The sequence below is a fragment of the Hippopotamus amphibius genome, chromosome 7 (assembly GCF_030028045.1).
Source record: "Hippopotamus amphibius kiboko isolate mHipAmp2 chromosome 7, mHipAmp2.hap2, whole genome shotgun sequence".
NCBI lineage: Eukaryota > Metazoa > Chordata > Mammalia > Artiodactyla > Hippopotamidae > Hippopotamus > Hippopotamus amphibius.
Window position 1 is genome coordinate 126,866,873 of NC_080192.1, and position 26,816 is coordinate 126,893,688.

At 40.4% G+C, this 26,816-nt stretch overlaps 1 protein-coding gene across 3 annotated transcripts in view; it reads right to left on the reverse strand.

Annotated features, from left to right (window-relative positions):
- BABAM2 (BRISC and BRCA1 A complex member 2) overlaps positions 1 to 26,816 on the reverse strand; it is a 407,317-nt gene that overhangs the window by 21,239 nt on the left and 359,262 nt on the right. For all 3 annotated transcript variants that reach the window (XM_057743697.1, XM_057743696.1, XM_057743695.1), the window contains one exon: positions 14,401 to 14,554. In XM_057743697.1, the coding sequence (XP_057599680.1) occupies positions 14,401 to 14,554 (154 nt within the window). The remainder of the gene's footprint in view (positions 1 to 14,400; positions 14,555 to 26,816) is intronic.

A 26,816-nucleotide genomic window follows, 5' to 3' on the forward strand; every position in this document is an offset into this window, starting at 1 on the left:
AGTTGGGAAACCCAAGGTATATTCTCAGTTCCTACAGTAAGTTACACTGCGACCTTGGACAAGTCACTTCACTTTGTGGGGCCTCAGCTTCATCATCTGTAAAATAGATGTAATGGCAGTACCTGTCTCATAGGGTTGTTACGAGAATCACAGGAGTTAAAATATATAAAGTGTTTACAGCTGTGCTGGCACAGTGACAGCCCTCAACACATATTTATTATTATTATTGTCTGTAAGATGATCAGGAGAGGCTGGATGATCCAGTCACACATTCTGATGAAGGAGCAACACAGTCTTGCCTTTACATATACGTTCCCATAAATTTCACTTTTGGGGGCAACAGAAATAATGACAGTTTAAGGATGATCTGAGCCCCAAAACAATCAATACTGGAAAATTTTGGTTTTCTAAATGTGGTTTTTCGAAGAGCTACAGAGCTTCCTGCTTTGCAATTCTGACGTGTACTCAGTGTGCCAGCAGTTAATGCCACGGACACCCCATCATCAGAACGGAATCTCAGCCGGTGACGGGCCGTTCCCAAAACCAATCAGCAGGCCTTGCAGCTGGAGCTCTTCACAGCAGGTGCGTAAGTGTTAGCACCTGGAGGGCAGCAAGCTTGTGTGTGTGTGTGTGCGCGTGCGTGTGTGTGTGTTGTGGTCCCCAGTGCTTTGCATATAACTCTGTATGTAATACACAGTTGACCCTTGAACTACACGGGTTTGAACTGCACGGGTCCACTTAACCATGGATGTTTTTCAATTGTAAATACCACAGTACTACATAGTCCGTGGCTGGTTGAATCTGCAGATGCAGAGAAACTCTGGATACAGAGGGTTGGCTGTAAGTTATATGTGGATTAACCCTCGCACTGTTTGTGGGTCTACCTGTAGTATACACAGTTCTTAAATGTTTACTGAATGAATTACTAGCAACAACGTCACTGCAGAAGCCATTGTTACGCTTGATTCTTACATTCGCGGCTGCTCTAAAGCCTGTTCTCCCCATGGCGGTGGCACTTCTGCCTGGCAACTCAGCCCTGACCCTCCAGGGCGCACAAGGAGGCAAACCACTTCTCCTCAGAACTGCTTCTGGATTAAGGACTACCCTGGATCACTCCAGCCTCACTTCTGCTTTCTCGGCTTCCATTTTCCGCTGGGCATGACTAAGTGCCAGAGGTTCTGTCTGTCTGGGAAGACAGGAGTCACTGGAATTTTTTGTCCTCTTCTCGATGTGCAGCCTTCCTGCTGGTGTGGAGGCAGCTGTGAAGCAGGGTCTTTCCTGTGGCCTGCTCCATTATAATACCCCTTTTCGTCTTTTGCGCATTGATTATAGTAATAAGTTTGGCCATAGGAATGTTCACCTTCCCTTAAAGGTGCCCAGTGCCAGGTCTCCAAACTCCCAGAAGAGCTATTTCTGCTCAAGAATACCTTGGGCTTGCCCTGTGGCCACAGCGGCTCTCAGCCTTCTGGGAGAGCCACGAGGAAGGAGGTTCCCAGGCCAGACCACCCCATGGGAAGGTGGTGGGTACGCGCATGCAGGCATGCTACCCTCCAGTGCTTGACTCCACTGCACTGCTCCTGCGAGCAAGGGAGCAGGAAACAGGCAGAGTAAAGGGGAGAGGTCAGAGGCAGCTTTTGCCGGCCCTGCACCAGCGATCGGGGGCACAGGCTTCTAATCTTCCTCCTGTATAGCCTTGAACAAATTCTTCCAGGAAACGAAAATGATGAAGTGAATGTCAAGTCTATGCCAATCACTGTGCTGAGTGTTTTAAATATACCAATCATTCCATTTCATTTCCACCACATGGTTAATACTGACATACTCAATCTTGGCTGGACTAGATGACCCTTAAGGTTCCTTCCACGCTCCATGTCCTGAGATGGCCCCTACTGTCACACTTACCTTCGTAGATACATCCCTGCTTGGTCACCCAACCTAGCTCTGCTACTGGCTGTGGATTCTGGGGGTCACTGGTGTGGTGGTGACTACCCCAACATCTGCTCCTTGTTTTTGCTCACCTCTATAAAGCCGTGATTTTAACAAGTCATGAATCTAGTTCATTTTCACTAGATGAAATGTTCATTTTCACAGGTGGCCCCTGTACTGAAGGATCTGACAACAGACAAGACTGAATCCCATTTCTGCAGAAGCAAGGTCTCTGCTTGTCACTAATGATGTGCACAGACTGGATGGTCGTTCTTTGATGCTTCCCCTTTCTCTAGAATGCATGCCTTAATGAGAAGTGATAGAACCACACGGCTCGCCCCTCCTGCCTTGGCTGGACTCCACATCACATGTGACAGCCCTAGGCAGCCCCGGCGGCGCCTGTCAGAAACCAACACGCACATCTGAACAGTCAAGCCTAATTCCCGAGAAGCTGTTTTAACTTGACATCTGAAAAAGTATTACATCTAGAATTATTTTACTGGGTGTGTGTGTTCAGGGCATACGTGTGCACGTTCCACAGCTGAAGTGTTCTATAAATATTAGATACGGGTTGTACCAAAAAGCATCACGTACACAGTGTACTTAATTCCATTTAGCAATGTTTTCAATTTGCGTCTGACCTCTGGCAACAGAGATGGAATTTTCTCAACACGAATACAAAAGTATGCTAAACTACCTTAAACACAATTTTCACTTAAAATCCCAGAAATATATTAGAGCTTAGTGATCGCCAGCTACTAGCCCAGTACTTTCAGATGAGGGTACTGAGGCCCAGAAAGGTGAAGCGTCTTTTCCAAGTTCACACAGGAAATTAATAATGGTGTCCAGATGGGACCCATGTCTCCTAACTCCCAGGCCATCATTCTTTGCATCTTCCTTATTTACTGTACGTTTTCCCTTCCAACTGTTCAAAGGCAACTCCGATTCCATGAATAAGTGTGTGTTTCTATGTTGGAATACTATAACAATCCAAACCCAACTCCCCTGCTCTTTCCTTTCTGACTCTTTAAGGCATCTGACATCTGTCTATTTTCCCAAGAAAGAAAATGTATGGCTGTAATTCACAAACAGGGAAGCAGCTGTACCTGGTTATCGTGAACATTTTCCCATTCTGGGAGGGACAACTGGAACCCAAGCCTGAGCAGACCAGCAGCTCTCACAATAGCACAACTAAGTGAATTCCCCCGACTAAGATGCGTTCATCTCCCAGTTACCCTCCTGTGTGCAGCTTCTTCCGGCTTGCGTGATTGAGACCAGAGAGTAAAGCCTCACCCTGTTTTCCCTGAGAAAGCAGCATGCACAGGGGGTTCAGTCCTGAAAACAGCCGTCAGAGCAGCCAAAGAGTGGAATCAAAGGAAGCCAGGAACACAGATGGAGGGCCTGGGAGGGATGGCCTGAGGGGTCTTGCGGAAGGAGCGGGCAGGCTACGTGGGGCTGCGAACGCTGCGTGCCTGGTACAGCCTGGTCTGCGCAGGCTGGAAGGGTGGTGAGCAGCCCACTCCAGGATGAGGGCTGTTTTAGCAGTAATTGATGGCCAGGCTTTCTAATGGAGCTTATCATTTCAGAGCAACAGATGTCAGGTTCTAATAAATAACATGTTCTCTCTGACCTACGCAATTTGGAGAGGATGCCTGGATGCCAGGCAGCTCTGGATTCCTCCCCATCTCTGTGCTCTCTCTGCTTAAAGGAAAAACAAACAGAATCCTTTGAAGATACTTTTCAAAATGATTCTCTGTGAGAGTTCAACGACCCAAGAACTTCATGGTATTTATTTGCTTTGTTTTTCTCCTCACAGCTTCTTTCTAACCCTAGGAGGGATGGGTAAGCTTGTGCACGCAGGAACCCAGGGCATGCGGGGGAGAGCAAGGTTTGGAGCCCTCAAGCTTCCCCAGTTCCTCGGTAGGCACCATCACTGGTTCCTCTCCTGTCCCCTATGGGTCTCTCATCCCCACCAAGCTAGGCTGGCCTGGGCCTGGAAAATTCCCTCCTCTCTCTTGAGGGGAGTTCAGCTGAGATGAGGTTGGGAGTTTTTAAAGGGAACTATTCCTAGGAAACTCAAGGCAAAAAAGAAAAACAAGAAAAGAAAAAGAAAAAGGAAAAGAAAAGAAAAGAAAAAGAGAAAATCCATGAATCATAGCACCAGTTGGGCTTGCAAGGCTCTGCTACTGTGGTCTGAGGCCCGACGGGCCCCCTGTGGCCCAGCTTCCTGGGAGCCCAAGCCTGGTTGCTCTGCCTAGTTCGGGGCTCTCCCTTCTGCCCAGGACACTTCCTGCCCAGAGTGGTTCAGTTCTGCAGCTGCCTGCCTTGCAGAAGGGCTGTGGGGGTGAGCAATCACGGCGGCCACAATTCTTATCTGCCCGGTCAACCCGTACGCTTGGGTGCCAGATGGGAGTTCCAAAAATATAGATATAAAGGGGAAGGATTGGGGGGGAAGGAGGGGGTGTAGCGGTCCCGGGAGAGGCTTGCAAAGTCCCCAGCAGGGTTTTCCCTAACACGGCGCGATGACTGGATACCCGGGCCCCAAGGGTGGTTCAGCCAGGTCTCCCTCTGGCCAGCTTACCAAGCACAGGGACTGCAGAGACAGGCCTGATGCGACAATTAAATCTTACCAGAAGAGGTGAGTGAGTAATTTCTGGAGAAACAAACACATAAATAGGCTCACATTGTAGCCACGTATGCTCCAGGATCACCCCCTCCCCCACCAGCCCTACCTTGGTCTCCAAAGACTTCTCAGGCCTCAGGGCTCCTGCAACTGTACACGCTTAGGACTGGGATTTCCACTCCCTGCTCCATGGCATCCCAGAGGCGCCTGGAGTCCACAGTAAGGGATGGGGATGGGGAGCAAATCAGGTGGGGACATGTAACTCCCTTCTCTTGAGGAGACGAGGTCTATTTTTATCTGTTTCACTTTGAGGACTAATGCTCAAGACTGGATTGAAGCATCTGGCAGCTAATGAGAAGTCTGAAGTAAACAGGGTCTTTGAGAATACTATGGTATTAACAATGAAAAATAACTGAAGTAGTCCAGAAGGTACAATTAAAAAAAAATTCTTGAAAGAGAAAGTTACTCTGCAAAGACAACGGAAGGACAAATAATAGAGGTATGCATGGTGAAGAGCCACATATGGGAAATTATGGACTGCTCTCAGAGTATCTGGATACGTTTCTAAATAAGAAAATAACATCTCTTTCTGACCTGGGGGCACAAGGGGAAACAATAAAATGTTTTAGAAGGTTCATGATGAATTACTCCCATGTGTTGACTGAGAAGCTATTTTTTGAAATATTCCACTTATACGATGGATTTAATGTGTGACAAGCCATTGCAGTAGGTGGTTTGGGGGTTCGATTCTATTCTAAAAACCTATTCAGGCCTCTAGGATCAAACTAATGCTTTACACAATGAAACTCAGGGAAAACTCACTCTACCTATTCATAGATTTATTAAACTAGAAAGGATTATGAAAAATTATCTGACTCATTCATCTAGATAGAGCTAAAGCGATGTACAAGATACCAAAGTAGGTAACTAGCAGGTTCATTTTTTTTTTTAAGTGAGAGTTGGTTTTATGTAGATTACACAATTGAAGGATGGAGTTTTTCCCTCTTTCCAACTGGCTGTACTGGCACTGAGAAGACACAACCACAGGGGAGATCAGCCATGGATGGGGCAGCCTAGAACTTAAGAATCTCTGGCCAAGCCAGTGAGGTTGAGGGACTGTTTACTGGGTTGCATGTGTAGCTAGCAATGCTGACTCTGCTATCTTTTAATTAAAAATCTCTCTTTTTCCTCCAGGGATGATGACATTGATAGCTAACATTTACCAAACGCTCACAACATGCCAGATCCTATGATGGATAGTTCACCTACATTACCCTGTGTAGTAGGCAAAATTCTAAGATAGCTCCTAAGACGCCTCACTCTCTGGTGTACATTCCTTGTATAATCCCCAGGACTGTGAAAATGATGGATTTCATTCCTGTAAGTGGATTATATTACATGGAACCAGTCAATGACTTTAAGAAAGGGAGATTAACTAGTAGGCCTGATCTAATCAAATGAACCTCTAGATCTGAGTCTGGATGTCAGTGACACAGAAGTCAGAAATTGGAAACATGAGGATGTGATGTACCACTGCTAGCTTGATGATAGAAGTGCCCATGTGGCAGGGAATGGCCTCCAGTTGACAGACAGCAAGGAAACAGGGGCTTCAGTCCTACAACCACAAGGATCTGAACTCTGCCAATGACCTGAATGAACTTGGAAGAGGCCCTGAGCCTCCGATGCAGTAACAACCCTAGCCAGCACCTTGATTTTAGTCTTTTGGGACCCTGAACAGAGAAGCCAGGAAGGTTGTGCTGGACTCTTGATCCATAGAAAGTGTGACATAATAATTTCTGCTGTTTTAAGATGTTAAATTTGTGGTAATCGGTTAATCAACAGTACAAAATCACATATCCCATTTGATATTCTAAACTTCACTATTTTATAGATAAGGAGACAGACTCAGATTATGAATTTGTCTAAAGTCACATAGCTAGTGAAGAGCAGAGACAGGTTTAAACCCAACTCTCTCTTGACTTTAGGGTCAGTGCTCTTAACTGTCACATAAATTTCTTCTCTGTATTTATGTTACTCAAATGCCAGGCCTCTGAGGAGGGAGGCTCAGACAAGTGGTAAAGAGAAAGGGGAAACTTTATCTATCTGTGTGGGTGCAGAAAGTCAGAGGGCCTATGTTGAGCCCTGACTCCATTAGAAGCTAGCTGTGAGCCCTTGAGAAAGTCACTGAGTCTCTCTGAATCTCAGTTTTTTACCTGCATGAAGGGTGGTGAGAACTTCTTTACTGTATCCCTCACAGGGCTGCAGTGATGATTCCAAGAAAGTGTGTGAGGGTACATGGTAAATGGTGACGTCCATAGGGAAGACAGAGGTGCCTGGATGTCATGCAGGTGTATCCTTCTTTTCTTGGTGACCGAGAGTCTCAGTGTCCTCTGCATATAGGTTGGCTATGGCTCTCTAATGGCTTGTTCCAAAGAAGACGTTTACAAATAAGTGTCTTTTTATGTTGGTTTTTTTTTTTTTTTTTTTTTTGAGGGGAAATGGTTCTCCATTACCTTTACTTGGAAATTACAGAATAAAACAGAATATAATTTTTCTTTCTTTTCTTAAATTCTTTATAAGTCAATTGACTGTTAAAAGCCAAAGTAATAACAATGTATTGTGGGATTCATGATATATGAACAAGTGAAACATCTGAATATAATAACACAAAGGATAGCAGAAAGTATAAAGAGAATTACACTGTTTTAGGTTTCTACATTATACTTGAAGTGTTATAATATTAATTCATGGTAGATTGAGGTACATTAAGAATGTATTTTAGTGTGTTAATAACTAAAATATGATACACAGAACTATAATTAAAAGACCAACAGAAGAGAGAATGATATACTAAAAATACTCAAATAAATCAAATTAAAGATTTGGAAGTGAAGAACAAAGGAATAAAGAACAGGGGAAACTAAACAATAAATAGAAGATAGACTTATACCCAACCAGTGCATTAATTATATGAAATGTAAATAAATGAAATATTCCCATTAAAAGGCAGAGATTATCAGACTAGATTTAAAAAACCAACCTACATAGAGGACTGGGGCGGGGAGGGTGGGGAGAACTCGAGGGGGGGCGGAGTCAAGGAAGGGAGGGAATATGGGGATAAGTGTATAAAAACAGTTGATTGAACTTGGTGTACCCCCCCCAAAAATAAATAAAAAACAAACAAACAAACAAAAAACCAACCTACAAAAGGTTTCCTTGACATATAAAGGCACATATAGGATGAAAGAAAAAGGATGAAAAAAGATATACCATGCAAAAAATAAGCACAAGAAGGCTGGTATAACTATTTAATATCAGACAAAGCAGAATTCAAGTGCAGGAGTATTATTAGAAATAGTCAGGGTCACTTCATAATGATAGAAAGGCCAATTTATCAAGAAGCTATAACAATTTCAGATATGTATGTACTTAAGTAGCAAAACTTCAAAATACAAAAAATAAAAAATGACAGAATTAAAAGGAGAAATAGACAAACCCAAAATCATAGGTGGAAATTTTACCACCTCCTTTCAGTAACTGATATAATAATAAGCACAAAAAATAATAGTAAGGATATAGAAGATTTGAATAATACAAGTAATCTGGCTTAATATGTATATAGAACACTATACCTCAAAACTGCAGGACACACATTCTTTTCAAGTTCACATGGACTATTTATCAAGATAGACTATATGTTAGACCATAAAACAAATCTCAACAAATTTCAAAGGATTAAAATCATACAGATTATAATCTCTGACCAAAACAGAAATTAGATATCAGTAATAATAAAACATCTAGAAAAATCCCCAAACACCTGAAATTCAAGCAGCACAATTATAAATAAATCATGGTTCCAAAAGAAATCACAAAGGAAATTAAAATTTTTTTCTAACAAAATGATAATGAAAATATCATTTTTGCAGGATACAGCTAAAAGCAAACCTTAGAAATGTATAGCTTTAAAGGCTTGTATTAAAAAAGAAGAAAGGATTAAAATCAATGATATAAGCTTCTATTTTGAGAAAATTGAAAAGGAAGAAGAAATTAAACTGAAAATAAGTCGAAGGAAATAATAAAAATAAAAGCATAAATTAATAAAATGGAAAACAAACCATGGTTAAAGTCAACAAAGTAAAAGCTTGCTTCTTCGAAAAGATTAGAAAAATTGATAAACAACTAGCTGGACTGTTTTTTAGAAAACAGGGAGAGAAAAAAGATACAAATTTTCACTGTAAGGAATAAAAGAAGTTATATCACTATAGCTTCTACAGATACTAAAAGGAAAAATAAGACAACACTACAAACAATTTTATGCCAATCAATTCAACAACTTAACTATGGATAAATTTCTTTAAAAAAAAAAACCCCACAATTTGCTAAAATTAACACAAAAAGAAATTTAAAAAATCTGAATATCCCTATATTTAATATAGACATTAAATTTTTTCCCACAAATAAATCTCTACCAAGCATTTAGAAAAAAAAATAATGCCAAACCTACACAAACTCTTTCAGAAAACAGAGGAGGAAGGAAAACTTGCCAATTTATTTTATGAAGCCAGTACAGTGCTATTATCAAAGTCTAACAAGGACAACACAAGAAAAGAAATTTCAGACTACCATCACTCATGAATACAGATGTAATGAAAGAAATTTTAGCAAATCAAATCTAATAATATAAAAAAGGATAAAATATCATGACTCAGACAGGTTGATTATCCCTGGAATGTAAAGTTGGTCTAATAGTCAAAAACTAATTAACGTAATTCATCACTTTAATAGAAAAAAGAAAACCCACAGGATCATGTCAACAGATGCAGAAAAAGCATTCTGCAGAATTCAACACTCACTCATGATAAAAACCCTTAGCAAAGTAGGAATATAAGGGAATTTCTTCAATCTGCTAAAGACATCTATGTAAAAACTACTGCTAACATCAACCTTAATGTGGAAATATAAGGCCAGGTCTCTGCTCACAGCACTGAACTGGAGATCCCAGTCAGTGCAAGTATGTAAATTAAAAAAAAGAAGAGAAAAAAAAAAGGAAAGATTACAAAACATTAGAAAGAAAGAAGCAAAGCTGTTAACAGATGATATGACTGTTTATGTAAAAAAACCTAAGAAAACAACAAAAAAAGCTACTAGAACTTAGTAAGATTGTAAATTTAGCACTGTCACAGGACACAAAGTCAATATAGAAAAATCATTTGTATTCCTATATACTAGCAACAATTGGAAAATAAAATCTGGAAAACTATCATTCACAATAAAAGCAAAAACATTAAAAACTATCCAAGACTTCTACACTGAAATCTTAAGACATTTCTGAGATAAATTATAGATCTAAATAAAACAATGTTTGTTGACTGGAAGATTTGGTATTGTTAAAATGTCAATTCTCCCCTTGTGGATCTACAGATTCAATGCCATCCCAATCAAAATCTCGGCAGACTTTTTTTGAAGGTTGGGGTTGGAATTGGCAAACTGATTCTAAAATTTATACAAAGGACCTAGAACAGCTAAAAAAATCTTTAAAAAGAATAAAGTTGGAGAATTTACATTTCCTGATTTTAAGAAATATTGGTATTTGTGTACAAACAGAAAAGTAGCTAGATGGAATAGAATATTCAGAAATAGTTCCACTAATATATGGGCTTTTTATTTAGACAAAGGCATGAAAGTAATTCAATGGGGAAAGAAAAGTTTTTTCAACAAATGTTGCTGAAATATCTGGAGATATATAAACACAAAATTAACTATGGCCTCTACTTCATACCACACCCCAAAATTAATTTGAGAGAGATCATAGACCTAAATGTCAAACCAAAACCGAAGTTTCTAGAGAAAGACATTGGAGACTCTCTTTATGACCTTGTGGAAGGCAAAAATAGAACACTGACAAAATAGGTTTCATTAAATAAAAATTTTCTGCTCATCAAAAGCTATTATCAAGAAAATGAAAAGGCAAGCCACAGATTGGGAGAAAATATTTGTAATACATATTTCTGGCAAATCTATAAAGAACTCTTAAAACTCAATAATAAACAGACCAACAACCTGATTAAAAATAGGCAAAAGTTGAACAGACACTTCACAAAAGAAGATATACCAATAAGCATATGAAAAGATGCTCACTGTTAATCATCAGGAAATCAAAGCTAAAAACACAATGTGATATCACTTCATCCCTTCTAGAATACCTAAAATTAAAAAGACTGACAATACCAAGTGTTGGAGACGTTATGGGACAACTGGAACCCAGCATATTGCTGCTGGGAGTGTAAACGGATATAATGATTTCGAAAAAGTATGTCAGTTTCTTATAATCATACACATACTCCCACTCCCAGGTATTTACCCAAAGAATGGAAAACATATATGTATTAAAAAGCTTATATAAGAAAGTTCATAGTGGCTCTATTAATCAAAATCCAAAACTGGAAACAACCTAAATATACATATGCAGATGAATGGATTAGCAAATTATAGTATATTCCTATAATGAAAAATTACTCAGCAGTTAAAAAAAAAGGAATGCCATAACAGATAAACCTAAAATAATTATTTTGAACACAAAAGACACAAAAGAGTACAATCTGTGTTATTCCATTTATAAGAAGTATCTAGAAGGGTAAAAACTAAGACATAGTGATAGAAATCAGACAGCATTGGCTTGTTGATGAGAAGACTAACTGGAAAGGGGCAGAAGGTAATTTGGTCAAAACTCCACCAAAAGATACACTTAAATCTGTCTACTTCATTGTATGCAAATTACAATTATATGTAAATTACACTGCAATAACTATCTTTAAAAGATATATATGCAAACCCCTTGCCTTTAAAGAACTTGCAATTTGATTAAAGGAATGAGTATACACAAAGATGTGAAAAATCAAAGAATAATAGAAAAGAGATTTCAAAGCAGTATATGACCAACAGTCAACTAAAACTGGCAAGCAGGGAAAGAGCTGCCTGCAAGTAGCGAGGATGGAAAAACCATAAGGAAGAATGCGGAAGGAATGGTAGATTTGCAGGAGTAGAAAGAGAGCAGGAGGAAAGCAGTGCGCCCAGGCACCGTGGGACAAAGCAGAAGCTAAACCCAAGGGTCTTTCACATGTCCACCCACTGACTGACCCTTCATATCAAGCTCATCAACAGGGAGGAGTACAGTCTTGCTTTACAGGATGAAGTTCGGGAAGGTTAACAGCCCTGCCCAAGGCCACAGAGCTTATAGATTAGAACCTGTGATAGGAACTGGGGCTTTCATGACCCCGAAGCCTGTGCTCACCCTGCAGAGGGTATTTCACTTGTGAGGACAGAATTTGCTGGGCAGCTCCGAGCAAGAAGTACATGTAGTAGGAAAAGCCCTGGCCAAAAAGTGTCCTTTCTGAGTTCACATGTTTAGAATTTTGCTCTTCAGGAGGGAATAAACAGCTGGCTCCACTCAAAGGGCTCTAGTGCTGTTCATAAACCGTGAGAGTGTTTATGTCCTGGGCAGAGCTCTCCAAGTGAATTACAGCCTTTTACGCACTGTGTACATACAATATTTTCACAGGACAGAAAAGCAGGGTGTGTAAGGAATGCTGCAGTTGACCTTTCTCTCTTTCTGTCCTGTCTCTCCACCTTCTCCCCTAGTCTCTAGTCTATACTGCAGGACAGTTCTCTGGTTGTACTTACCCATTACCTGGCCTTCTGATACAGTGCAGGGAAGTTACTCAGGTCAATTTAAGAAGGGAGCTTTTAAATTATTTCTTCTTCCTAGCATGAGCTGCTGCCTTTCTCTTTTATTACATTTAAAATGGATCCATTTTCACTAAAGTAGAAAGCAGACTTTTTTTTAACATTACTTCAGATATTTTCTTTAGGCTGGTGGTAACGTAAAGCAAATGTCTCTTGCAACTCTGAACCAATTTGTTAAGATAAACAGGCTTCACTTACAATATTCCTATACTGAAATCATAGGCTTGTGGTCTGCAACTCCTTAAAGATTTAATTCATACATGCGAAAATGTCTACTTAAGAAGTGCGCATGTGCATGTACGGACACACACACACACACACTCACACACAGAGATAGCTTCGCCATGGAAACCACAAAAACACGTCTGGTTCAGACTCCACAGCACATACCACAAATAACAGCCCATCTTCTAAGGGCACATCCTATGTATACACAGGGAAAGCCCAGAGAATTAACCAACTGCAATCCCTCAAACATAAAACTTACTTCATAATCCCCCTTTTCAAGTTTATTTCAAGATGTCAGTCTTACTCATTGTTATTAGTTATATTTGCATATGTTTGTTTTTTCCTTAAATAGAACTTCAGACTTGGGCACCATGGACAAAAAGTAAAAATACAGGGAGGGAGGAAGGGCATACTGAAGATTCAGGTAACAACAGCTCTGGATTCCACATGTGAATCTGGGGAGGTCTGGATTTCTAGAGAAAGCCACCCTGTCATTATTAAAAGCGCCCAACCCTGCTATGAGTGAAAGCCTTGTACTACAGGAAGTATGGGAGATGCCAGGGGGCACCTGGGGATGGAAAGAGGACCCAGAGAGAGGAAGGAAAGAGCAAGAAGTCTTACCAATCAAGAGCATCCTAGGTCTGGAAGGCCAGGTTTTACTAGTAGGTACTTTAAAACTGGCACAAGTTTGATATGATAAAGGCTTTGATTTCTCCTGCAGGGTTATACATTCCATGAAGACATGCACAGTTTTCTAATTATTTTATCATCGTATCCCTATCATGGGGCACATTGCCTGGAACATGGTAGATGCTCAATAAATACTGGATGAGCAATGATGTGGATGCTGAATCGATACTCTTCATTTCTGTGATTCTTTGGATCTGATCATTCTTTAGCTGGGATCACAGGTGTGAGCATACAGCTGTTTAGAGTGATAAAGTAATAACCACAGGCCACTCTATGATTTATTTTTGGAAACTATGACACGGATCCACTGTTGTTTTAATCTAGGAAGGCCATGGTTCATGAAGACTGGTGTTCCAGATACTAAAGTCTCATGTATAAAAAACACTCTGCATTTACATTTACCTATTCTGTGTGACTGGTGAAAGCTTTCTGCAGAGAGGTTCATATGCAGTAGCTGTATCTCTAAACTCCAAACTCCAGCGAACTTCAACCTCTATCAAATTCCCAACTTATTTCCATAAGGATTTTAATAGTTCTAAGCTATTCATGTAGCCATTTATTCAGTCAAAGAAGACACAGGCCCTACTTTTGGGCAATGGCTGCAGAGATGCAATGAGGTATATAATTCACTCTGTTCCTTCAAAGACATCACAGTTACATAGGAAAAACTAGGTACGGGATCCATGTGTTGACTACTAGGCAAAAATTCTATTTGTTTACTGTCAGCTGAAATTTTCCATTAAAAAAAAATGAAAGTAGCTGCCAATAGTTTCATCATTGACACCAGTTATTCGTAACTCCAATTTCTACCTAGTACTTATTCTCTAATCTAAATACAAAGGTAGATTTCAGAGAAATCATGCAACCCATTAAAAAAAAAAAAAGGCAATCTACCTGATGAGGCTAGATAAGGAGTTGGTTAACTTTTTTTATAAAGGTCCAAATAGCAAATATTTTTGGCTTTCCAGGCCATATGTGGCCTGTTTCAACTACTCATTCTGCCATTGCTGCATGAAAGCAGCCATAGAAAATAAGTTTTAAAAAAGGGTGTGGCTATGTTTCAATAAAACTTTATTTACAAAATCAGGCACAGGGCAGGATTTAGCCTGTGGGCAGTAGCTTGCCAACCCCTGGACTAGATAAACAAAATGTTTCTACTTGTGAGAAATAATCATTGATTCACTTACTTTGCTCTTTTGGCCATTTCATTTCCATCCCATCTGGGGCTGTATGGATAATTTTTCTGGGCCTGGGAATAAAGCTGTCCACTGTTGGTGAAGTGATAGACAGACTGGAATGTGAGAGTAGGCTGGTCTCGAGGAAAAAACAGGGGCAGGTCAACTGCAAAGACAGAAGAAAGGAAAAGAAAGTTAGGGCTTAAATGCATCTTAAGACACTTTTTTTGCTAAATCTGAATGTTGGGTACAAGACTATTTGAACCACAAATACTGGTTGAGGCTTAGGTAAAAGGTATGAAGAGAGAGACCAATAAATACAAGGTGCCTTCCCTGTCTTCAAGGAGTTTACAATCTAGGAAGAGAGGCAAATCACCCATAAATAAAAATTTAATCAATATGAGGCCTGATGTGTAGGTGCTAAAGGAAATGGTTACAGAAGCTGGGCACCCCCAACCACCTGAACTGCTGTGGCACTTACCTTGTCCGCTACTCCATAGAGGAGTTAGTTGTATATCTGTTTTTTTAAGTCTCTATTATACCATAAACTCCTCAAAGGTTAGGCAGTGTTTCACTCATCTAGAATTTGATGGAGGAGGTGGGATGGAGACTATCCTTAAAGAGTGGATTTGTCACACCAGTTAGAAAGGGCACCATCAGAAAATCTACAAACAATAAATGCTAGAGAGAGTGTGGAGAAAAGGGAACACTCTTGCATTGTTGGTGGGAATGTAAACAGCCACTATGGACAACAGTATGGAGGTCCCTTAAAAAACTAAAAATGGATTTACCATATGACCCAGCAATCCCACTGTGGACTGGGCACATATTCAGAGAAAACCATAATTCAAAAAGACACATGCACCCCAGTGTTCACTGCAGCACTATTTACAATAGCCAGGACATGGAAGCAACCTAAATGTCCATCAACAGATGAATGGATAAAGAAGATGTGGTACATATATACAATAGAATATTACTCAGCTGTAAAAAGGAACAAAATTGGGACATTTGTAGAGACATGGATGGACCTAGAGACTGTCATACAGAGTTAAGTCAGAAAGAGAAAAACAAATACCTTATATTAACGCATATATGCGGAATCTAGAAAAATGGTACAGATCAACTTGTTTGCAAGGCAGAAATAGAGACACAGATGTAGAGAACAAACATATGGACACCAAGGGGGAAGCGGGGGTGGGGGTTAGGGTGGGATGAATTGGGAGATTGGGATTGCCATATATACATTACTGACAAGAAAAAAATATCAAATTGTACACTTTAAATACATGCAGTTTATTGTTTGTCAGTTATATCTCAATAAAAATTCTTTAAAAAATGGATTTGGAAAGGGGATCAAGAGGGCAAGTGATAATCTTTCTTTTTTATAGAATATGGCAACTGGGTCACCAGAAAAAATAAAACTTATCACTTTAACTTCCAATCAAGCAGTGAATTTTGATACAATTTTATGTTTTTCCATATGCGTTACCATACATACCTCCTAAACCAGTAGAAACTCCTTGATGGAATGCAACAGGGACTACATACGTTCTACTGTTATAGTACAGACTGATTCTAATACTTGCTGTTGACAAGTATTATGTGGTTATCTGTTCATTTTTGGATCCTTTAACTCAATTTTTAAAAATAAAATGACTTCCTGTTTTCAGTTGAGGCAAGCCATCATTGAAAACACAGACTGTTTCAATAGTACATTCCTCAAGGACATATAATGTATATTTCTGTGAATGTTACCCACTGCAAGGACACGAAACAGGCACATTAATTTATAAAAAATAATAACAAGAAAAATGTTTACAGACTTTTCTAGCTTTACAGAGTACTTTTATATACTTTACCTAATTTGATACTTATAACTCCCTTAAGGAGACATTATTTTTACCAGCTGCATTTAACAGACGAACAAACTTGAGGCTCTGAGACGTTTATTGCTCATGCCATAGCTATACAGAGGCAGGACTCAAATCTAGTCCTGTGATGTAAATCCTAAGCTCCTTCTACTGGGCCACGTTGCCTCCTGCTCTCGGATTTACTGGTATAACCTGCTCACAACATACTCACTATGCCAAAATTATAATTTAGTAAGCTAAAGTCTCTACTGCGAAGGATGTATAAGGTTCATCTTTTTGGCTCCATGAAGCAAATATATGAAAGAAAAATAGATACTAGATAGTTATACATGTATCACCATGTCAGTTATGGTGACATTTGACTTAGACTAGGCCCACTAATTAGCCAAAATGAATTTTTGAAGGAAGTTAGGCTTGCAACAAACTTAAAAAACAAAAAACTGTCTAGTTGGTAAGGCCTCTATATCTGACTGATTCAGTGCTGCAGGGGGTTTCTACAAATGAATCACACAACAACCAAAGGAAAGTGGCAAGATTTTGAATGTCCACTCTTTAGTCACATTTTCCAAGTGCCTCAATGCAGTTTCAATACATGTCTATTTGTATCAAAGCAAAGATTAGGTAACATACAGGAATAATACAAAACATGAAGAACAGACTAATTCAAGTGATAAGAAATTGGATTCAGAAAATTCTTCTGAAGCCCTTCATCTTACAGGGCTTGATCTGTAATAACTTCAGTAATTTGGAATAAATATGGTTTTCTAAAATTATTTATCTTTTCTGATTATTCATTTAATTTCCTCTGATTAATTTTAGAAAAACGCCTATTCACATATATCTTAATTTGACTTCAACTATGTTTATATTATATCAGTTACCATATATAAAATGAGATTCAGATTAACCCCCAAATAGCAACAGCATGGGTGAAAAGTATTTAACATGCAAGTTCCCTTCAAAACAACAATAATTTTAAATAATAAAATTCAATGGCAATAATTTACAAATTCAAAGAAAATACAGTCACCATTCAGTATCCAAGTAATACAGATAACACCCACAGGCTTCAGGGATTCTCAAGCTACCAGCTTTTGGGGGCTTTGAAATGCATTACATTTTTTGCTTCTGTTATTTTGTTTTCTAGAAAATGAGTTGCTGGTATTTTGACACACTAAAAAATGATTTTCCCACCTAGCCCTGAACCATCCCCTCTGACCCCCTAAATGTCCAATTAAGACCAGAAACAATTCAAAATATAAATGCAAATTTATTTACCTAGGCAAATTATTCTGATTTAAAAAATTTGTCAGCTGATATGAACCATGATCTCCCCCAAAAGTATTGGTTACATAATTATTTCCCCATGGAGATTTTTCTTAAAAAGGGTCATTTAAGTCAATATTAAAATTAGAGCACAGTGGCTCCACTATTAGAAGCGCAGGACTGGTCAGAGTTTCCTTCAAGGGTAAAATCAGTAATTCACATATGAGGAAATAAAATGAGAAAAATATAAATATTGTGTTCAGCTTAACTAGTGTGTGCCAGGATCACGCAGCAGTCAGGAAAAGGATGGCTTCTTAAAAATGTCCTGTGCGTAAAAAGGAGTAAATAACTAAAATATTTATAAGAAATACTCTGCATTTTTCTTATGAGAATGACTTGAATGGTACAAATTAGTCAGAATTAAAAGAAAAACAAAACTTGTTTTCTTTATCCCCGAACGTTTTGGACACTTCACATTTTGCCTGTAGGCTAAGTCATGATTTTCTGATGCATGGTAAAATAATGACTGGTGGGCCTTCAAACAAATAACTTGCTTTGAGGAACTCCCAAGGTCCTAATAAGCAGTTTGGGTTCATCAACTTAGCCATGTCAAACCTGAACATTTGCTTCTTTAGAACCTAACCTTCTACTAGTTTGGGTTTGATTCCCAGAGTAGGACTATTCCCTTTCGTTCGGTTACTCATGGTCAGTATTATTTTCACAACTGCTTCCTATTTCCTTCTTTCTGTATACAGACACTGGATTTTGGTCAGCTCTTGAGCCACAGAAGGGATGGTCCCCATTTGTTCAGTATAATTTCAATACCATTTCCAAACCATTACTTTCTTCAAGAACTTGTTGAAATGAGTCACACCCAAGCACTGCGAATTCTGCTTAACCTGGGCATTTCACAGGAGTCACTCACAGGGCTCTGACGCCCTGGCAGAAGGCAGGAATGATTAAGTTCCACACCAGCTTGCCTCACGCTGGACAGTCGCTGCAGTGACAGGTTCCACTGGTCACAGTTCCAGAGCCGGGGGTGCTGTCCAAGCAACCACCGCCGTGCAGCTTTGAGAGGGAGCTGAATGCGCTGATAAACTCTGCTGCCTCTCTCTAAACCATGCTGAAGTTCTGATGATTTTATCTTCTGTAGCAGATAAGCTTGACTGCCCCTATATGCTCATCCTTGCACCAGAAGAAGATTTCATTGGTTTTATCTAAGTTGACAAGACACTCTAGAAACTCCTCACTTCCCCCTAAACCTCAACAATGGAAAAGTGACACTGAACAGCCCAAAACAAACAAACAAAAAATGCCATGCTATGTGCCATGTTATGTATCCGATCCACAGGACAGCTGCCAGATACTTACATTTCAGGCATAGTTCTAACAAGTTTGATCATATGGTCTTTCCAGAAAAAAAACACCCCACCTAATTATGACAAGGGACATTAACAGCAAGTAGTGGTAACTAGCAGTCTGGCACAAAGTAAGGAGAGAGAATAATAAATAAAAGCAGACTTAGGAAATCACAAAGCATCCCGGTCTGGGGCAATTCAGTATAGCAACAAAAAGCTCGACCATCCCTCAAGCTATAACCGTACATAGGGACGTTCCCACCCAATCTTGGTAACGTGGCCAGCGCCCTCAGCTGCCTACCCAACAGCCTCCTCCATCCTTCTTTTTTATGGGCAGAGCCCTCCTCCACCCCATAGTCAGAGAGTGCTGGGTATTCACTTCCTCGGAGTTCCATAAAACCAAGGCATAGAAATGTGACTCAATCCTACCAATGGGACCCGAGGGGAAGCTGGCAAGGGGTCTTCTGAGAAATATTTTCCTCTCTAATTAGAGACACATGTGCGGAGAAGCCCCCATTTCATTCTCGCCTAGATCTTATCATGTGAGATCTTGAGGCTTGGCGCTGTGCGCCCATCTCGTGAGCATGAGTGGAAAGTCAGCCTGACATCACTGAGCTGAGAATTCATCATTCTCTGGTACTGCCCGGCTCTGGATTTCTGGTTATGTGAGACAATTACAAGTCCTAACTATTTAAACTTCTTTTAATCGGGTCTTTTCAGACCTGCAGTCAAAGGCAACTGAAGGAAATGTTATTCTTTGCAGCTTCTGTTCAAGAAAGCAGGATAATTGTATAATCTATTTCAGAAATATTTCCACCAAGCATGGTTAAAAACATTGAAGGCACATAAATAGGAAAGTTTTAGTTGTCTGGAAAATTCAGTTACGTGGGACAGTTCAATCCTTGAAAATGCCAAACAAATGAGGGGTTAACCATAATTGCTTCTCTGGGAGTCACATCATCAAATATTTTCATCATTACTCACAAGGCAGCCATTATTTCATTTCTCCAAACCTTCCAAACTCTATACTCTCCTGTTCTTGGGTTTGTAGGGAAGATGCTTATGGATTCATTCTGTGGTGGTTATGATTCCATTCCCATTTCCAGTCCTCTCAGGCCCCTCCAGTTCCTCGAAGCCACATTAGAAGATAGTTTTAACCCCATGTTGACTGGCTGTAAACTCCACTTCCACTGATAATTCCATATGAGGTCAATTCTTCCTAAAAGCAGTCTGTACATGTCTCATTCCCAGGCTGCCCCCACAGTGGGCACACAACCAATTAGGGAAGTTGTCATTTATTTACTGACCACCCCGATCTTACTAACTATACACTAAACCTCTGAGCACGTGGATTCCAACCACTGGAAAGTTAAATACCACATATCCAAAATACTCACCTACAAGAAATAGAAAAGGCAAGTTTTCCAATTCAGAAGTGTTCCTACTCAAGGCATCAAAAATCAAATGATGTCTCCTTTTACTATCACTGCCTTACATTTATGTGACCAAGGAGACTAAATATTAACCACATTTTACTAAACTGGTTTCAGTTTTCACGGTCTTTTTATGATTTGATCATGTAAACAGATTACCTTTTGGGTTGAAGTAGTATTACCAAACTAAAGCCTGAAGCTTCTTGAATTTTGCTATAAATGCTAAAAATCCTACTATGGGAGGTGACAGCATGGTATGACGGCAAAAGGTGTCTACAGCCTTTGGAGTCAGATAAAAATGAGTTCAATTCCTGGCCGCATTCATTTATTAGTGGTGAGAACACAGGCAAGATACTTCATCTCTGTGAATCTTGATTTTCTCATGTGTAAAATGAGGATAATAATTCTTATAGCATTGTTGAAAGAACGGAACAAAAAAAAAGAGCAGGTACTAAACAAACATTCCTTTTCTCCCCCTACTCCTCCTTTTCCTTAGTTTGTATTTTTTTTTCCAATCCGGCTTTATACATTCTTCCATATATGTGAAATTTCTAACTATAGCATAAATTTTCACAGTGTTTAATTTTAACTATTTTGATGGCTATCTTTCTAAACTTTGTACAGACCTTCACATCTCAGTAAATATAACATACTGAAAATAATTTAGCCTTTTCTGGATGACAGAGAACACATGAAAAGATCATTATACATGAGAGTCTCAAGTGTTATGAAGACTTCACTTGCTCTTTCACAAATGCCTCCTACCACGAGCCAGACCTGCCCAACTGTCCTCTGTTACAGAGCTGCTGTGCCTTTAGTGTGATACTGAGGTCCCCAGGGCTACTGGGGTGTGCATGCTGTCTGCCTCCTGACCACAAACTTTCTCTATTTATTTCTGTTGCCTTTTCCTAGCCAGCTCCTTTTCCTTTGCCACTTCTCACCAAGGCCAACTTGGTCCCAATACAGTCTCTCTTTCTTGCCTCTTTGCCTTTTGTCTACTTCATCCTGCATGCGTCTCAGCTTCTGAAGAGCCAGGTATGGCTGACTATCCATCCCTAGGACCAGGACCTGGTATGAAGCAGGGGCTGCATGACGTGAAGTGATACTGTGTGAGCTCTGGGTCACTTTCTTCAGGCACGGTTCTGAGTTCACAGACCGTCTCCTCCTCCTCCTTCTTCTCTTGTGTTTGTTTGTTTCCTGCCAGGCTTATAGCTGTCCCAGATAGGTGAAGTTATAGGAAATCTGGCCTCCGCTTACATTTTGTTTAGCATGAAATACAAATTAATCATTCCAACACCCAAAGAGCCATTCACATAAAAACTGTAAGAAGAATCTCAAGATGATAGGGATGCCATAGCATTGGCCTGGGAAGCACCAGGTTCTCCCACCTGCCTACGTAAGCGAACCCAGGCTGAATCAGCTAGGCTTCTCCCCCCACTAGCTCAGAGGTTCTCAACTGGAAGTGAGCAAAGGCAACACTGTGGAATGAACAATGCAGCTGCTTCGGCCCCACTTCGGACCTCTGGTCCCTGAAAAGGCACCTTACGTGACTCTGATGTGCCTCGCCAGGTAGGAATCACTGCAAAGACTGAGTACTCCTAAGGACAGGGGCCATGAATTAGCAATTAGCACAGAGCATGACACGTTGATAAATGCTTGTAGAGCAAAAGGAAAGCAGCATTTAAGGGAAATGCAAAATTAAAGCTTCAAGGAGATGCCATTTCATACTCATTAGATTGGCAAAAATTTTAAAACCCAATAATCCTCAACTGTTGTCAAGGAAACAGGACACTGGGATTTCTCATCACTGATGACGAAAATGTAAATTTCTATAACCTCTTGTACAGTAAGAGTGAAGATGCACATACTTCATAACTCAGCATTCCCACTCCTAAAATACTGCCACATGGGCATAAGAAGACAGTTAGGAGAAGGTTTGCTGTAGCAATGTCTGTGATAACAAAAATCAGAAACATCTTAAAACGTCCATCAACAGGAGATTGTGGTACATTCCTCAATGGAATACCTTACAGCAGTTCAAACGGATGAGCTAGGGCTACATGTATCAACTTAGATGAATCTCGAGAACATAATGTTCAGTCAAAAAAGCAAGTTATAGATGAACATTGTTCAATAGACACTTACAACGTCCAAAAACATGCATACATTGTTATACACTGTTGATGACTGTCTAGGTAATAAAAAAGGTACAAACGTGCACAGGAATGATAAACACCAAGTTAAGGATAGTAGTTCCCTCTGGGGTGATGGGGAAGGAGAGAGGGACAGGAGTGAGTCAGGGAGGGTTACTCAAGGGGCTGCAACCAAACTGATAATGTGCTCTTTCTTTAAAAGCAAAACAAAACCAAAACCAGAAGCAATTATAGCAAAATACTAAGATTTGGCTAAGGTGGATACATAGTATTTGTTTTTGTACTTCTTATATACTTGAGTAAGCTTTAACTATTTAAAATTTTTTTAAGTTTTTCAAAAAGCAAAGACACTGATCTTTATAGCAGCATCAAACAATCAACATGATTCCATTTATATAGTTCAAAAGTTCAAAAACAGGAAAAATAATGATACATTGTTTATGGATATACCTTAGGTGATAGAACTATTATTAAGGAAAACAAGGGTGCAGCTGACATAAAATTCAGGGTAATGGTTACTCTGAGCTTAGGGCTTCTAAGTTACCAGCATTATGTTCTATTTCTGAAGTTGGTGGTGTTTCATTAAAGTACCCAGGTATGTTTTACACGATCCTTGTATATATATATATTCAAATAACTTTTTTTTTTTTTTTTTAAATAGGAGCATTTATAAAACTAAGAGGGTCAGGAAAGCTGAATGGTCTTCGTGGAGGAAAAAAGTTGTAAAGAAAAATAAAAAGCATAGAAGAAAATGGTGCATAAAAACTGGAATACAGCTTATAGAGGCACCTAAGAAGAGGTACATTCTCTCACGAGAACACTGTCAGGTTGGCAAAATCAGCTGGGTCAGCTGGGTCCCCCCTTTTCTCCCAAATTTACCGAGTGGAAGGTCGAGTGCAAGAGAGAATGACGGCGTCCATGCCCTGAGCATGGGCGGGAACGGGGAGGTCTGGGGGAGGGGGAGAAGCTCCCATAGCTCCGCACGGCGGGCAATGGCTGAGGCGTGAACATGGTGTCCATGCAGAGGAAGGGGGACCCTGCTCGAGGTGGAAGCTCTGCAGACGAGATGGACTTTGAGTTGGTTCTAGAAGGTTAAAAGTGGAATCAGATTTGGAGCCTGGGGGATATTCCGCAGAGAGAAAAGTCGGTAAAGCTTCAATACTGTGCAGACATAACAATCTTCCATTTTTATTTGGCTCTTTTGGTATTGCATACATTCAATTCAGAAAAGCCATAACCTGTCCTATTTTACCAATCCCACTTTCTTTTCCACCACTACCCTCACCTCGGCATCTGTGGAAAGCAACGGGTGAGGCAAAGATGAAGGGAGCCGACACTGGCCTTAGAAGATCATGGCCAAGATGCTCTCCCTTCTTGGAGGACCCTCCTTCCTTTTCTGGGTTTATCTGGGTTTCCCCTCATCAAGACTCAGTTTGTAGGAAATGCCTCTGTCCTAGAACTTCGCATGCTTCCAACTCGTACTCCCAAACAAGGCCCACTTGGGGCTGTCCTCACCAGGAGAAAAGGAGAATACCAGTCGCCGAGGCCAGGACCAAGGGGTCCCCAGCATGGGAAACCTTCCCTACCCCAGTGCTGCTCTGTCTGCTTTCCCTGGCTCCTCCGTTCCCTCATCCATCACACATTTAGTGAGCACATCCCATGTTGCAGGCCCCATGCTACACCTGAGGATCCACGCTTCCTAGAAATGGACGGTGGTCTACGCTTTGTGCCTTCTGCAATGCCCCTGGTTTCTATGTCCCCCAAGGTTGTGTCCCATTTGGTATTTCCTCAGGCCTGGCTTCTTGTTCAGTCTCTTCAACCTGCTCTTGCTTCTGTGACCTTCTTCCAGGAAGCCTCTCTTGCCTGCTCTGTCACTCAGTGAGTTCTCCAACCTCCATGTCCTCATAATCCAGTTTTGGTGGAATTGCTAACAATTAAGTGTTATTATTTTACATCCTCCACATGTGAACACTGGGCTAGACACAGAGCAAGTCATCGATATGCATTTAGGGATTGACTGGCAGAGATCATAAAAGTGAGGAGATTTTGACTGCACTAGACATGTAAAAAAGGGAACGTTTTTATGAGATGCAGAAAAAAATCTAGCAAGAGAGAACACTATAAATAACATTTAATACTGTTTAAACTTTTATCCTTAGAAGAATGTAGTCACAATAAATAAACTCCTGGCCTGGGAGGATTAAAAGAGGAATCTGGCTAAATTAAGGAAGAATTTGATTCAAATAATCCTTAAATAAATTAAAATACATTCAAATGCAAAATTCTTGGTATTTAAAACCTGGGCAAAGTCTTTAAAGAGTCATATGCTTTTAATTTCAAAAATTCATAAATGATGTACCAAATGCAGATGATTAGAAGGAAAAGGACAAATTTTTAAAAGTAGGATGACTGACACTGGTCAGTTTAAATTCCAATCTTGAAAAATTAGAACATCCTGCCAGGCACAAATTTGTAAATATTGCGGCTACTCCAAAGTGAGGGATGACTAACTTGGCTTTATGAAGAAAAAAAATCCTGAAACTTATCTTGTTATTTTTATTTTTGAAAGCATCTGTTTATTAGTTTTATATTCTAGAGAAAACAGCAACAAGTATCCAATTGGACAAGTATTCCTGGAGCATCTACTATGAGCTGGCTCTAGGGAGGGCAAACTGACCAAAGCCTGGTCCTCCCTCTGGCAGGACAGCGCCAGCCGCACTTGACCGTCACTGTTCTCAGGCAGGGAAGCGATGGTGAGGGTTATCCACCTGGGGTGAGGGGTGGAAAGATAACCCATCTAAGGGCTTCTAGAAGGCTTGTTAGATACGCAGGGCCTTGAAAGATGACTAGGATTCGGACAGGCAGGTGCAGCGTGAGGATTATGACGGGGAAGGAGGGAGGAAGGTGAGGGAATCCCAGGCAGAGCAAACAGTGTCAAGCAGTCAGAGCAGACGAGAGTGAGGGAATGCAGGTGATCAGGGCAGAGGGAATAGCAGCCCGGAGGACAGGACGCCGATGCAGAGAGGCTCTGGATGAAGACTCCAAACTGTGCAGAGCTGTGAGCGCAGAGCAAAGGAGCGTGGACTTTCTTCCATGAGCAGTGTCACCCTTGAATATTTCCAGGGCAGATACCCCATACCACCCACTCCAGTGGGTCAGAAATTTTCCTGTAATTTAAATACCCTCAATGCGGTAGAAATCTTCTAGAATGGAGAATGTTGTAGAAGGTACATATGCACAAATCAAAAATAAATTATTATTCATTATGAGAGGAGCGCAGTCATTCACTTCTCAGTTTAGGAATCGATTCCTCTTTACAAAACGTCTCTAAAGACTTACTAGTGCGTCCCTGATGGTCAAAGGGAGGCTCTGAGTGGAAAGCCCGATGCTGGGCTGTCATCAGTTTATAGGAGGTTTCCGTTTTCTCTCAAATAACTCTAACTTCACATGCGGACAGTCTTCACAGTAGGGCCTGAGATTAGGGACTGGGTGTAAGATTGAGGCGGGTCATAGTTTAGGTCAAACGTGTAGCAGTGCTTGGAAACCAGGCCCCTCAAGAGTGATTGTGTGTTTCCTCATAAAACAGAGTTAGAACCCGTCATTCCCCTATGCAGAAACCTGCATGAACTTATTTTTTATTTGTGTATTACACTTTCCAAGCATTCTCCACTCCAGATTTATACTGTGCTGGGGTATTAAAATTACAGGAATATGTCTGACCCGCTAGATTAGGTGGTTATGGAAACGTTCAAAGATAAGCCACTCCATTCTTTGGTTGCTTTAGGTTCAGTTCCGTCTGGTGAGAGGGACATTTATCTCGGTGAGGCTGAACGGTCACATGAAGAACACGTGCTCTGGAGGTGGTAACCTCGGTTCCACGCAGTGATCATATCACATTGGTAGATTAACTGACCTCTCTGAGCTTCTTTCTCATCCATAAAACCTCCAACCTCCTGGCTGAAAATAAAGCAGGTGGTACAACATCTGGCACATAGAAAGTGCTCGATAAATAAAGGGTGGAGCCTAAAGGAACGTGAGAACAGGATGGTCCAGTGGAAAGAATACGATCTTTGGAATTTGACAGATCCGGGCGTGATTCCTACTCTACCGGTTACGACCTGGGTGACCTCAGGCAATTTACTAAACTCTCTGAGTCTAGGTTTTCTCATCTTTAAAATGGGATAATACTACCTTACAAGGCTGTTGGGTGGTTTTACATGACATAATGAATATATGTAGACTGCTTGGCACATAGCAGATATTCATAAATGATACTTATTATTACTCACTTTTCTCCTAGAAGCAATTAAAAAAAACAAACCCGAGTCTACATCATTTCTTTTT